Source organism: Brassica rapa, chromosome A09 (genome assembly GCF_000309985.2).
Source record: "Brassica rapa cultivar Chiifu-401-42 chromosome A09, CAAS_Brap_v3.01, whole genome shotgun sequence".
NCBI classification, from domain to species: Eukaryota; Viridiplantae; Streptophyta; class Magnoliopsida; order Brassicales; family Brassicaceae; genus Brassica; species Brassica rapa.
The window spans coordinates 4,484,917-4,499,385 of NC_024803.2; the positions used below are offsets into that span (position 1 = coordinate 4,484,917).

The window sequence follows — 14,469 nt, forward strand, 5'->3', positions numbered from 1 at the left end:
AAAATTACATATTTACCCTCTATCCGTTTAGAATCTTTAAGGAATTTGGGTTTTACGGATCAATCCAAAAGTATTGGGACAATGAATCGTTAATTACTCTATTTCCCTGTACAGATTTAAAGTAGAGTAATTAAACAGATTTGGTCCCAATTTGGTGCTTTAATACCAAAACTCAACTTTTCGACAATATCTTTCATTAATCAAAATTGTTATGTTTTTTTTTTTGGTCTTCATCAATTCAAAGTGCATCTCGTCAACACTCAAACAGGTCAGGTTGAGAAATAAGCAAAGCTCATCCTCTCTGGCTCTCCTTTACTTGGTTATTTCACGCCACATCACATTTTGTGCATAGAAAGACTCTCTCTCTCATTGCTCACCCTTTTTTTTTCATTCCCTTTCTTCTTCTTGTCAAGGAGACCCACCCAATAGAAAGACATATCATTCAGTTTGTTCTTCCACAACTTCACTTTCTTCATCTCTCTTGTGTAGACTTTCACTTACTTCCTGTCCCTTGCCCACAACTTCTTCTTCTTCTCTCGTCTGGACAACTTCAGTTTCCTCATCTCCCATGTCGACAACTTCTGTTTCTTCCTCTCCATTTTCCACAACTTCAGTTTCCTCCTCTCTCTTGTGGACAACTTCAGTTTCTTCCTCTCTAATGCCGCCAATTTCATTTTCTTTCTTTCCCATGACGACAACTTCGGTTTCTTTCTCTACATTGTCAACAGCTTCAGTCTCTTCTTGCTCTCTCATGTCGACACCTTCGGTTTCTACCTCCTTTACCATGTCGACACCTTCAGTTTCTTCCTCTCCCATGTCCACAATTCCAGCTTCTTCATCTTTGTTGTCCACAACTTCAACTTCTTCATCTCCCTTGTACTCAATTCCATTGTCTTGCTCTCCCATGCCTCCAATTTCATTTTCTACCTTTACCATGTCCACAACTTCAGTCTCTTGCTCTCTCATGTCAACAACTTCAGTTTCTACCTTTACCATGTCCACAACTTCAGTTTCTTTCCCTTCCATGTCGACAATTCCAGCTTCTTCATCTTTGTTGTACATTTCAGCTTCTTCATCTCCCTTGTCCTCAATTCCATTGTCTTGCTCTCCCATGCCTCCAACTTCAGTTTCTTTCTCTCCATTGCCAACTACTTCAGTCTCTTGCTCTCTCGTGTCAACTTCTTCAGTATCAACCTTTACCATCTCAACAACTTCAGTTTCCACCCCTACCATGTCGACAATTCCAGCTTCTTCATCTCCCTTGTCCTCAACTCCGATTTCTTGCTCTGGCACAATCTCCAACTGTTCTCTCCCTCCTTCATTTTGATTGATGAGTTCTTCATCTTCGTGGTTCACACTATCTTGTGCCTTTTCGCTCACCACTTCTTCTCTCCCTTCACTTCCACTACCGACCCGATCTTCTCCCTCTTCTCCGTGAAGACTAACTGGCCCATTCTCTATTTGTTCCTCTCCTTCCTTTTGGTTGATAAATTTTTCATCTTCTTGGTTCCCATTATCTTGTGCCTTTTGACTTGCCGGTTTTTTATTTCCGTTATCAAGTTGGTCCTCTCTCTCTACTCCGTGAGGACTAAGCGTGAATCTTTCTTTTCTATCAAGGGTCTGCTCATCTACTTCTCCTTGCCTAAAGTGTGGCTCATCTTCTTCATCGTCCTCATCCTCATCCATTTTCATGTACAAACCTAGCTGTTCTAACGGGTTACTGTTTCCTTCCATCTTAAAACTACCCAACATATCCGGACTACATTTGGGGCTCATCTCTTCCATGAAAGTTGGTAGTTGATCACCCTCGGCACCTGTAGCTCTAAGCATCTCCAGGTCTTCCATAAACCGCCTACCCTCGTCTATCTCCACCGTCTTTTCCAGCTGTAGCCGTCCAAAAAAGTCAATCAGCATGATTGTACAACATAGTAGGACTTAAGAAAATAAAATAAAAACTTGAGAAGTCCTTTATACCTTTTGTAAGGCTTGTCGTGCAGCTTCTCTCTCTTGCTCTCTTTCCCTCCTTGCTTTCTCTGCAGCTTCTGCCTTGGCTTTCCTCCTAGCCTCTTCAACAGCTTTGGCCTCGGCTTGTAACCGTAGGTTTTCTAATAATAAGGAAATCCAAAATAGCAAGAATTGCAATAAGAAATTCAGTTAAGAGTTGTGAAATGCATAAGCACACTGGATGCACTAAAATCCAACCTTCCCTGAGCCGTTTTTCAAACTTCTCTCTTTCTATCCTTAGTTTTTCAGGATCTCCTTTTTCACCCTGAAAATTGATGGATCAAAATTGGATTAAACCTTTCCCAACATTCACGAGCTATTTGTCAAAAGAAAGCACTTAAAACTCAACCTTAGTTAGTGTCTTCTCTCGAGCTTTCATAATGGTATCAGCAAAGCGATTTTTCAACAAAGCCGCGCGCTGACGCTTTCCTGGGGAATCTTGCCTCTCAAGTGGAGCCGTCTCCTCTAAGATAGCCAAAACATGACAGGTAAACTAATGATATGATAACAAACAGCTATTACCATCATTATCGTTAACTTTCATTTCTTACCCTCTGTAAGGACATTTAATGCAGCCATGGAGGTTGACTTTTCCCGAACATCATGCTCAACTTGACAAGACTCATTTAAAGAATCTACAGAGAACAGAGAATAAGTTTCGAGATAACTTTCATCCGAGCACTCCAACTTGCATACATCAATTGAAAAGAGACTAACCATTTACAACAATCTTTTCACCGTTGATATCAACTCCTGGTTCCTGTTTATCCTAAATTAAAGAGGAGATTACACTTATTCTACCGTTGTGAATTTCAATCTTAATTCCACTGTCATATACCTCTGTGCTCGTAGGATTTGAAGCTTTAGTGAAATCTGTTTCACTCCTAGAGGAACTACAAGAATCAGAATCTGAAAGATAATCACAGAAAGAATCAGTATAAAAGGCTCTTTCTAAGGGGACAATTAAACAACGAAAACAATTCTAGAATTCGCCAAATCCCAAGTAAGAAATAACTCCTGTCATCAGATAATAAACCATACAAACAAACTACAATATCCTCTACAGCAAGGGTATAACCACAATTAGTGAAGCATAGAAAAAAACATAGAGTTTTCAGTTTTACGCTGAGACCCATCAACACAAATTACCACAGTTCTATAATCACCAAAACAAAACAAAAAGACAGGTAGCGATGGATCTAATAGAGAGTTACTTTATTTCCAATCTTGACTAATCTTACATACTGTAAAAAATTAATGTACAATTTAAGAGAGATAAAATAATTAGTCTAACGAAATAAAAGAAGGCTCGCATAAACACGAACCACTAGATGAAGAGCCTGATTCCCTACTGGAGCTACTCGAACTGCTGCATTCATTGTTTCTACATGCATCATCTTTTTCTATCTTGTGAGGGGGATGGCTAGAAACAGGGGGGTCATTTCCACCAATTATGTCAACATCCTCGTCAATTAGCAGATCACCTGTAATTAGGAATACATCAGACGACTGAAACAAATCATATTCGACAATCGACACCAAACCAAATAGCAAAAAAGTTACCTTTACTAGGCTGCAGAGTGGAATTACTGAATCCAGAGTCATGAGCTATCTGTTACAAGACAAGTTAAATCAAAAGTCAAATGACAACATTTCCTTGCGCAAACAATTACTAAAAACTGATAACAGAGATTCTTTACCTCCATCTCACAATGTTCACTCTTCTCCTGTGATTTCTTTCTGTCCTTTAGATAATCATCCAGGAGTTTCCGAACCATGAACAAGGTTTCGTCTGAAAGCGTCTCTATATCAATCTCAATCTCAACTTCCCCAGATAGGTCATCATTGCCAATTTGCTCTTTCAGGAGATCAACAATGTTTTGTGGGAACTCTTCTAACGCGTCCAAATCTTGGCTTAGTTTTTTCTTCTCATCATCTGTCATGACCAACTTCGGAGGTTCCACCCTCAACTTGCTCTCGTTCACTGAAGCTGTATTCTTTCTTGGTGGTGGTACATTATACGGGACTTCAGACTCCAGAGAAGCAGAACTGGTTAGGTACGTGACTGGTGGTTCCATCACAGGTATCTTCTTCTCTATAGTTTTCCATCTCGACTCAAAATATGCGCTGAGATCTCGAGCCATTTTATGGTACTGGTTTCCAGGAGGGTTGTAAGCCATGGAATTTGAAAACGTAAGACGCACATCTGCTGCAAAGTCCAAAGGACTAGAGTATTCCCCATTACGCAGTCTGCTTCTTATCGTTCCAAGATCCATCGGGTGCTTAATCACAGTAAAATAGTCTGGAATATTCAGCAGAACTGGATCAACAGGAATGCGAAATGGAAACCCCAACTTATGTGACCATAGACGATCGACCAACGTCTGGCACTCCTTCATCAATGCAGCAACTGTAGAGCCTGTTGGGACATCATGCCGAGATGGCCCTTTCTTACTCCGCTGCTTATCATTCCGCAAAGGACGACGCTTTTTCCCCTGTGTAGGCATCCTCCGAGACCCATCACTGCAACTATGAAGATCGCTATACGGAGACAACATAACCCTATCTGAACTAAAACATTCAACCTTCCTACGAAGCTCCCTGACCTGTTCAAGCTCCATCCTGAGCCTGTGAACTAAATGCTCTCTCTCAGACCTTAGCATATTCGACAAAGACAAAACCTCTTTAGGAACACCAAATCTATCTCCACCATTCAAGCTAAAACGACTCCTTTTCCTCACGGGCGCCTCCTCCTCCATCTCACTATCCGTCCCACGCGGGTAACCAAAGTCATCACGCTCAACAGCTTGCATCCCTCTAGAATGCTTCCTCGCTTTACCCATCCTTCACACAGAAGAAAAGACGACGACTTGGGGCTCCTTCCAATGCAATGCGACTAGCTTCCAATGGCTCTGCACATATCAACGCGTCAGTCCCTTCCACGATCAAACACCTCCTTGTTCTCGCTTTCAATTGGCCGGATAAGAATCACAATACCGAATCAATCCGATGACGAATTGCACCCTCGATTCAAAATCAGAATCCACGAGGGGACGATACCGAAGAGAGAACCTTCCTCGACGGCGAATTAGGGCACAAACCCCCAAAATTGAAACCCTAGAGAAACCCTAGACTGAGAGAGGAAAAAAAAAAACCAAAATCGATCTGAAAACCTAGATCCAGAGTTCCCCAGGTATCGTTTCCAATGGAAAAGAATCGAAATAACGAAAAGAGGTGAGAGAGAGAAAGTTAAAAAAAAAGGAGAGGAGAGAGAGAAACTTACGTCCAATGACGAACGAGTTTGCTTGTCTACTTATAGATCCGAAGAGGATGATCAACCCGCCGCCTTTAATCGAATCTAAGCCGTCAATTTGCAAGCCGAACAAAATCTAAACGGCTGTAAATATTCGTTCGATGTTTACCGTCGAGATTAGATCCAACGGCTGTTAAATATACTACGACGATCCATCTCTTTAATTTATTTGTGAAAGATCTCACGCGCGTAAACGTGATTAGATCCACTCGTTAGATGCCACGTGTTGATGACTTGCGTGTAATAGACGCGATCGTCTACCGACATTTCCTCCACTACCTTGACTAATTTTCCCAGCTAACGCGCCTTGTAAACCGTGTCTGAATAACACGTGCCAATTGGATAAGCTTGTTTCCACTAATCATTTGATTTTTAGGCCCTCATAAAGGCCCAATGGCCTACTAATAGATATCTTAAGGTAGCCCATTAGTGTCTTTTGATTTTTGGTATGGCCTTGTGAAGAATGTTTTATACAGACATGACTCTGGATGGTGTGCCTTGAGCAGCAAGGAAGCTGACTCAGGATGGCCTTGAGACTCGCCGAGAAGCTTCAGAGACACGAGGGAGCTCAGATTCTTCCAGGACTGAGCTCAAAAACTATTAACACGTTTACAAATAGGAGAACTTAGACGTAATGACCTGTCAAGTATGTTTATATAGCTCCCTATCAAAGTTGTTTATTTGATTCGATATAGAGAGAGGAAGGTTAAGAGATTGCTACAATGCAGAAGAAACAAATCATGCTGTCAGACAGCAGATAGATTTAGAATATTCAAAGACCGTTCCGATCAAAAGTAAATATTATTCTCAAAATTAGTCGAAAAGGCAAAGCACAAAAGACTAGAAAAGAACTGTCATTCCGCAGATGAGTAGATATATAGAAGTGTGTCTCTCTTGTTGGAAGGAAAAATAATGCCTTGAGCAAGTCTTTCATCATCAGGACAATGCTTTCTGAACCTCTGATGTAACTTCTTGGGGAGCCTTCTCGGCTTTGATGTTTGTAAGAACAGCCTTCTTTGCGTAGTAGTCAATCACCTGTGAACAATGAAAGAACATGAACATCAAGGTGCTCACAGAAAGAGATTCAAAACCAACAATGAAACTGCAAAAAGAGGCAAGATACGTTAAAAAGTAATCAATACCGGTTCAGTTTGAGTGTGGAAAGCAGCAAGTCTTGACCTTAGAACCTCAGCGTTATCATCTTTGCGTTGGATCAGAGGTTCTCCGGTAATCTTCAATGGAAAATAATCAGTTAGTTAACTGATGTTTTGGATGGAACTTCAATAAACAGGCACAAGGTTTACTAGTAGTCTTACATCATCAACTCCAGGGGTTTTGGGAGGCGCAAACTTGGTGTGGTAACTCCTGCCACTGGATGGGTGGATCCATCTCCCGGTTATTCTTTCCTCCAGGACTGAGTCATCGATAGCAAAGTTGAGAACTTTGTCGATTCCAGTTCCACGCTTCTTAAGCATCTCGTCTAGCTGCAAACAAACAACAAACCTCCAGTAAACAACCATAAGGACAAAAATAAGAGAGAAGAAAGATGAAACAGTGACGTTTCTAGTGAACATCACCTTCTCTGCCTGAGCAACAGTCCTGGGAAACCCATCAAGGATAAAACCTTTCTGACATTTTGGCTTGTTCATGGCTTCATCAATTATACCAACCACCAATTCATCAGTAACAAGCGCTCCCTGTACAAAAAAAAATCACAAAAAAGAACAATAATCCAATCAACAAAAGCAATGGAAACAAAGAGCAAACAAGATGTCTCTCAAAAGAACTGACCTTGTCCATAGCTTCTTTGGCCTTGAGACCAAGAGGGGTCTTGGAAGCAACAGCAGCTCTCAACATATCTCCAGTGGATAGATGACACAAGCAAAACTCATCCTTCACTATTGGAGATTGAGTACCTTTCCCTGACCCTGGAGGTCCTGCAATTAACACATAACAAACTATTCTCAACACTCCAGTCTTTATCCAAGAAATACAACATTCAAAACAGAACATAATAACCTCAATTTCACTAAATATATTTGCCATGGTCTTTAAATTATGTGACAGAACTAAATAATGAAACTTTTAGATCTACAAAGCCTCAGAAACCACACAGATGCACTAAGCTGCTTATTGAATCCCCCAAGAAACAGACAACTTATTAACATTACAAGCATCTTTGCTATGGTGGCAGACACAAATGATGAAACTTTAGATCTAAAAGTCTCATGTCAAAACAGCAAACAAACAGAACCAGAAACTTAAGTGTAATTACACGACTCGTTCAAGCTCTCACTGATACAATCTCTCAGATCTAGAAAAAGGATAATTGATTGATGAGATACCTATGAAGATGAGGCGTTTGTCGGGCTTTTGTGAACATTTGAGACGGCGGAGAAGCTCGGACATGAGATCCACGGTCTGAACATCTTCCAAATCCGCCATAGCTTCCGATCTAGTTTCGCGTTCTGTTTAGCTTAAAGTCTTCGTTTTTGTCGAAAGGGTTTTGGCCTTTGCTATAGTCAAAGGGATATAACAGTTAACCGGAGCCGGGTTTACCAGATTCGGGTCTCTTAATTTGGGTCGGAGCTCCTGATCTCGTGGATGGTCTATACCCTTAGTATCTATCTTATTAAAACTCAATTACAAAATATGATTGTTTGGCAATATTGATAGTAGTTAAAAAAATAGTACTTTTTGGAAAAATGAATAATAGTAAATTAGAAAAAAAAATAATGAGCTTATGCTACTAAAAAAATTGAAAGTCCATTACATTATATTAAAAAATAATGGGTCTATGTTATTTGATATATATATTCAAATCAAAATAATAATTTAAAATTGATTGATATCAAAAATTCATTCAAAAATATACATATATTTAAAATTTGATTTTTACTAAAATATTTTCAAATAACTATTATTAAAATGTTTTCAATATATATAATAAAAATACAATACAAAGCCCAATTTCAAACACCAACTTAAATTATGATTTTTATATTGGACATTAAATTTTAAAATATAATAAATGTGATTATTTATATGATTGTACGTATAAAATATTATTAATTATAAGAAAACTTATTTGATGGTACGTATAAAATACGATTCATTATATGATAACACATATTTTGTAACCTATGATAACACATATATGGATATATATATATATATATATATATATATATATATATATATATATATAATAGTGATTATGGGTGGGCGTTCGGATTCGTTTTCGGGTCTTTTTGGGATTTCGTGTTCAGTTTAGATCTTTGAGGATTTGGTTTTGATTTGGATAACCAATTTAAATAGGTTTGGTTTAAATATTTGGATAAAGAATTAATAATTATTTAAGTATTTTTGGAGTTTGAGTATTTTTTAACTATTTAAGATATTTACGTTTAATTATTTTTATATATTACCAAGCATTTATCAAAAATTAAAAGTATCATATATATTCTGGATGTTTTTATATATATTAAATCTAAAAATAATTAATATGTATAAGTATATAAATCTATTTTTTGAATACCCAAAATAATTTGGTTCATATCAGATTAGGTTTCAATTCTTCAAATACCAAAATTTTGAACAATTCGGATATTTAATCAATTCTGGTTCGGATTGAGTACTACTTATTCGGATTGGGATCGGTTCGGTTCGGTTCGATTCTTGGAATTCGAGTTTTTTTCCTAACCCTAAATAGTGACATAAAAAGCAAATAGCATCATATTTTTTAAAAATATACACCCGCACGGACGTGCGGGTCAAAATGCCCATGTCACTTAGGGCCACTCAAATGCCCATGTCACTCACTTAAGACTATTTTTTACATTATTGCCACTCACTTAAGACTTTTGAGTCTTTTTCACTTAGGGCCACTCAAATGCCCATGTCAAAATAACCTCTTCTCATGGTATAGAATTAATTCATGTTTTTAAACATATTTCTTAGCTTACTTATGGTATAGAATTCACAATTGAGATTTTAAATTTGTTTTTTTATTTTATAAAAATAATTCCTTATGATATAAAGAAAATTAAACTATTTTCACAACTCTCTCAAGAAACATTTTTGGCTTAATTTTTTCCACATTTTTGGTTTTAAGAGAGATCAAATGTTATAATTTTCTTTTGAAAACTGATAATAATTTTATTTGTTTCCTTTTGAATCGTTCCATAAATAAATAGGGGATTTGAGGTTTTCATACACACAATCTGTGAAGCATGGAAACGTTTTATATTTTCATGAATTTGATATAAATTATTCAAAACTTTCTTTGCAGAAAAAATGGCTTCCAGTTTTTTCTGGTTTAACAAGAGTTCAATGTTATATTTTGTTTTTTCAAATTAATATTAATGTTATTTCTTTTCTTTTTTAATCGTTTCATAAATAATAAGAAATTTTCATACATACAATACACAAATCTATCAAGCATGTAAACGTTTTTTCAGTTTGTCATAAGAACAAAGTGAACAAGCTATGTACATTAATACTGATCACCATCTTCATCTTAATGATGGAAGCATTCCCCTTCTTCCTGGAGAAGGTATTTAAACTATTGCTATTTTTTTGTCACTGAAACATATTTAATTTTTTTAAAAATACAGTGGATCATGGTTATTTGAACCAAGTGGTTAATAGCATCTATCTTCCTCGAGTCCCAACCAACGCTAGTGATTCTGAGCATCCATATGCTGTTGTACATGTTCCTTACATTCCTCTTGAATGTATCTTTACTGCCATTTTTGTAGTTGTGAATTTTCTCTTACCTAGTACCTCAAAATGAAAGATTTCAGTATCAAGACTTTTTTTTATCTTTTTCCATGATATAATTGATATTAATGTTATTTATTTCCTTTTTTAATCGTTTCATAAATAATAGAGACTTTCATACACACAATACACAAATCTATGAAGCATGTAAACGTTTTTCAGTTTTTCAGTACAAGCTATGTACACTAATACTGATCACCATCTTCAGCTTGCAATTGAGAAGCATACTGCAAATTCCACAAGATATCTTCAAACGATGGTCGGCTTAACGATTCAGGAGAAACACATTTGTTCATAAGAGCTATCACTCGTATCAAAGATCCGTTCCGACAAGTAGCTTGTACCGTCGGATTCACCATTCTCCTCCTTCCTTCCTCACTCTCCAGCGATGCCTGAAACACAAAGCAGAGACCAAGATCACAACTTTTTTTCTTACACAAGTACAATGATTAAAGTATTTGATCTTCTGAAAGAACCTCGTACCAATTCATCTCGGAGAAATGCTTCTTCTCTTGCTGAAACAGATGGTCCAACGATTGCTTGTAGAAGAATCAATCCGAAACTGTAGACATCATCTTCTAACCTTGACATTTGCCATGATTTTGCTATTTCCTGATCAAGAAAAGTTGTAACGTGAGTGACAAGTATTAGGTTTTGACATGTTAAGATCAGAACCACTAAGGTCACACATTGCAGCTAAACAATTCTTGGTTACAGTTTACAAAACCGGTAACAAAAACAAGAAGGGAAGCATAGCAACAAGTTGTATAGTCCGGATAAAACCAGTTCAGAACAGAAACAGAACCACTAAGGTCACTAATTGCAGCTACTAGTCTTGGTTAGAAAACCGGTTAACAAAAAACATCAAAATCAAGAAGGGAAGGCATAGCACCAAGTGGTTTAGTCCGGATAAAACCGGTTCAGAACAGAAACAGAACCACTAAGCTCACTAATTGCAGCTAAACTAGTCTTGGTTACAGTTTACAAAACCGGTTAGCAAAAAACATTAAAAGCAAGAAGGGAAGCATTGCACCAAGTAGTTTAGTCCGAATAAAACCGATTCAGAACAGAAACAAAAGACTAGAGTAACGAGCTTAACTGTGTTGTGTCTGGTTGCTTCAGAAACAATGGACAAACCATAATCACTCAGCTTAGCAAACCGGTGCTGGTTAAGCAAGACATTGTTAGTCTTGAGTCTATTACTAAAGAATCCAGGAATCACTCCAGTGTGAAGATAATGAACAGCCTTTGCAACACCCGTAAGAACAGTCAGTCTCTCTGACCAGTTCATAGCCTTACCCCAACTATCATCTGCAGAAAACCAACAAAAATTTTGTCAGAAATCTCCAATTTTTTTTGGCTAAAACGCAACAAAGTTTTGATCTTCAAACCTGAGAGACAAGATTGGAAGTTTCCATTTGGAATGTACTCATAAATCAAGAAGACTTTCTCAACACTGTAATCATCTTTTCCACCACAGTCTATGCAATGACCCAGCAAGCAAACTAGGTTTGGGTGTCTAAGCTTGGCAAGCAAGTCAAGCCTCAGTTTTAGATTCCTTATTGAGTATTTCTTTGATGATGGCAAACATCTTATAGCCACTTTAGTTCCATTCTCAAGAGTTCCTTTGTAAAGCTGAAAGATTACAAGCAAAGTCTAAGAATCAAGATTGATGATGGTGAAAACACTAAAGAAGTCATGAAACTTACAGTGCCATACAAGGAACTTTCACCAAGAATGGCAGTTTTGTCGAAATTCTTTGTAGCCTGAACTATCTCTTCTAAGGTAAACTGTCTACACACCGGTAAATCCTCTGTACCAAACTTTGATGTTTCAGAAATGTACCCTAGCACACAATCACAACACACAAAACAAAAGAGTTGTAAGTCTCTTTATCACAATATATATCGATGTTTTTGTCGAAAACCTTACTTGCATTTGAGAGTATCTCAGAGGAGAATCCAATGGATGGACGACTATCCTGAACTGTCTTATGGCTCATTTGCCTCTTTGTGACTCCTTTTCTTCTAAGTAATATGAACACACCGCACAGTAGAACCAATGCAGCCATTGATACACCGATGATCAGACCGACCAAAGCTCCTTTCTTCCATCCTCTTTGTCCTGGTCTATTTGCAGCTTCAGCCTCAGCCTCAGCTTCAGCATGTTCCTCAGCGCGAACTTCTTTAACACAAAAAGATACTGGATGCTGCTGTTTCCCTAGAGACAGACAGTTTCCATTGACTCTCACTTGCTTGCTGCTCAAGCAACGAGGGACGTTTCCGGTTAACTTGTTGTCTGAAATGTCAACAAACCAGAGTTTGCTTCCACATTTAAGATCACCAGTAAGTGAACCACTCAGAGAGTTAGCTCTCAAATCGATATACTCGAGTGTAGACAAGGATAGTAATGAAGAATGCAGCTCTCCAAATAGCTTATTGCTCTCAAAGCTAAGAACTTTGAGATTTGCAAACGAATCAAACCAGCTAGGTAACGTGCCATTGAAGAAGTTATGATCAAACATAAAAGTCTCAAGCTTCACCATTTCAGACAACTTTGGTGGTACTGATCCAAACAGAAAGTTATTGCTCAAATCCAAATACTCAAGCGAACTTAACCTATGAAGTTTCTCAGGGAGGTGACCCCAAATCCCTAGAGAAGACAGAGTAAGAACCCTAAGAGACTTTAGCCTTGACAGTGTAGTGACAAAGGAGTCGATAGAGAATCTTTCAGACAAGGTCACGTTGGGGACTGCAAAACCCTGAAAGCTTCTGGCTTTTTCTGATGACTTGTCGCCGAAGATGTTCAGCTCTGTGACTGAGTTAGAGAAACAAGTGATGTTCATGGACGGCGATGGTTGTAAGTAGCAGAAACTGGTCTTGTGATCGAACCAAGACTCGAGCTGTTTTGGATATTCCAAGTGCTTTTTCAGCTGGAGAAGGACTTGTGCTTGTGAAGCTTGGAGCTGAGATGAGCCTAAACTGTAGAAACTCCATAGGAGAGATAACAAGAAGATGAATTTAAAGAAACCCATTTTGTCAGTTCTCGGTTTCAGACAAGATCTGCAATAAAATAGTAACACAGACAAGACGCTTCAGAGATCAAAACCCAATAGTACAAAAAATGGTAAAAAAGAAAACAGAGCTTATCAGTATGTCGAACAAGAACAGAGTAGTTACCTTTAAACTTTAAACGTTTCAAAGGTTAAAAGAAGAGAGCATATCGATGATTCAGAGGAAAAAGAGAGTGAGACACTTTCAGTCACCGACACATATTAGTGATCGTGTAAGAAAGAAGATTAAAAAGCAAGAATCTTTAACGCGTGAAAGAGAGAGAGAGAAACAGAGTATTTGTTCAGAGAGAGTATAGTAGTAGTATTATATTCAAGAATCTTTCTTTTCAATATGCATGAGTTAAATTTGGTGGGGTTACCCTAAAGAAAGTGACTTTATTTAATTTATTATTTATTTAGTAAAATATAAAAGTAAAAAGACAAATCTTTCTCCATAATGTATACAATTATTTAGACAAGTGTACTTATAATAATGGGTTTTTTGTATTTGATATCGAGATTACATTATTTTTGGACATTTAGTACGTAAGCTTTTGTGTTTGTATGGATATATTTGGGACCAAGTTATTCCGGAAGAAACCAAAGGAGATGTTAAATGTGGCGTCATATGTAGTTCATTAACAATGACTTGTTAATTTGATTTATCCTCTTCTCTTTGGAAAATGGCAATAAATAATACAAGGAATTTAACTGGTATATCAAAATAAATAATAAGACGGTCGTCAAATGAAATACTAGAAACATTAAAGCTGAATAAAATATAACTACAAAACTTTTCAAAAATGGTTTTAGTCAGTTAATGACATTATGTTTTTTTGTTTTTTTGTAAGAAGTGGTGGGTGAAGATTTAAATGAATTGGTTGAGGAGGCATAGGGAATTGAGTTACTTTGTTTGTTTGCTACACAGCCTGTCCTTGGAGTACTTCTAATTCGAGTGTTTAAAAGTCAAAGTATGTGTTCCTTGTTCACTCCTCTATGTTCTATCCACACTACGCATTATTCATTATTAGAAATCAAATGATAACAACCGATTGTGGTTTGTTTGTGTGTGAATTGTGATGAGTTGTCTTTGATCTATAAAAAAATATCTGACTACAGCGATGCACTTGTAGCTTGATACGATTGATGTGCTATTTTGTAGTTTTTCAATCAATAAATTTGGATGTAATAAACTTTATGCACATTAATTTTCACTCATCTACGTTATTTTCATATTAATCAAATACGTGTACATAACTGTCGGGAAATGATGGAGCCTGGTTTGCGTATATATGAGGTAAATGTGATAGCTTCCTAA

At 37.4% G+C, this 14,469-nt stretch overlaps 3 protein-coding genes across 5 annotated transcripts; all 3 read right to left on the reverse strand.

Annotated features, from left to right (window-relative positions):
• Positions 1 to 177: 177 nt before the first annotated feature.
• On the reverse strand, positions 178 to 5,305 carry LOC103837466 (transcription factor GTE10). 2 transcript variants are annotated; one of them, XM_033278822.1, is made up of 11 exons: positions 3,705 to 5,305; positions 3,568 to 3,616; positions 3,330 to 3,488; positions 2,843 to 2,913; positions 2,722 to 2,773; positions 2,556 to 2,639; positions 2,354 to 2,469; positions 2,203 to 2,269; positions 1,975 to 2,105; positions 1,122 to 1,884; positions 178 to 944 (listed from the first exon to the last, which is right to left on the reverse strand). In XM_033278822.1, exons 1-11 carry the CDS (start codon positions 4,845 to 4,847, stop codon positions 439 to 441), a joined length of 3,141 nt encoding a protein of 1,046 aa, XP_033134713.1. In that variant the 5' UTR covers positions 4,848 to 5,305; the 3' UTR covers positions 178 to 438. The 2 variants fall into 2 exon arrangements, with proteins under 2 accessions (XP_033134713.1, XP_009112075.1); XM_009113827.3 differs by having other exon boundaries at positions 178 to 1,884; positions 3,705 to 5,304.
• Positions 5,306 to 6,018: 713 nt separating this feature from the next.
• LOC103837467 (adenylate kinase 4) lies at positions 6,019 to 7,919 on the reverse strand. Its single transcript, XM_009113829.3, has 6 exons — positions 7,663 to 7,919; positions 7,109 to 7,254; positions 6,895 to 7,014; positions 6,634 to 6,801; positions 6,460 to 6,549; positions 6,019 to 6,352 (listed from the first exon to the last, which is right to left on the reverse strand). The coding sequence occupies exons 1-6, from the start codon at positions 7,760 to 7,762 to the stop codon at positions 6,254 to 6,256; spliced, it is 723 nt and encodes a 240-aa protein (XP_009112077.1). The 5' UTR covers positions 7,763 to 7,919; the 3' UTR covers positions 6,019 to 6,253.
• A 2,236-nt stretch (positions 7,920 to 10,155) lies between these two features.
• LOC103837469 (probable inactive leucine-rich repeat receptor-like protein kinase At3g03770) lies at positions 10,156 to 13,510 on the reverse strand. 2 transcript variants are annotated; one of them, XM_009113830.2, is made up of 7 exons: positions 13,279 to 13,510; positions 12,032 to 13,161; positions 11,809 to 11,945; positions 11,491 to 11,734; positions 11,199 to 11,410; positions 10,583 to 10,711; positions 10,156 to 10,491 (listed from the first exon to the last, which is right to left on the reverse strand). In XM_009113830.2, exons 2-7 carry the CDS (start codon positions 13,131 to 13,133, stop codon positions 10,285 to 10,287), a joined length of 2,031 nt encoding a protein of 676 aa, XP_009112078.1. In that variant the 5' UTR covers positions 13,134 to 13,161; positions 13,279 to 13,510; the 3' UTR covers positions 10,156 to 10,284. The 2 variants fall into 2 exon arrangements, with proteins under 2 accessions (XP_009112078.1, XP_018510494.1); XM_018654978.2 differs by lacking the exons at positions 10,156 to 10,491; positions 10,583 to 10,711 and adding an exon at positions 10,762 to 11,017 and having other exon boundaries at positions 11,159 to 11,410.
• Between the last annotated feature and the right edge of the window lie 959 nt (positions 13,511 to 14,469).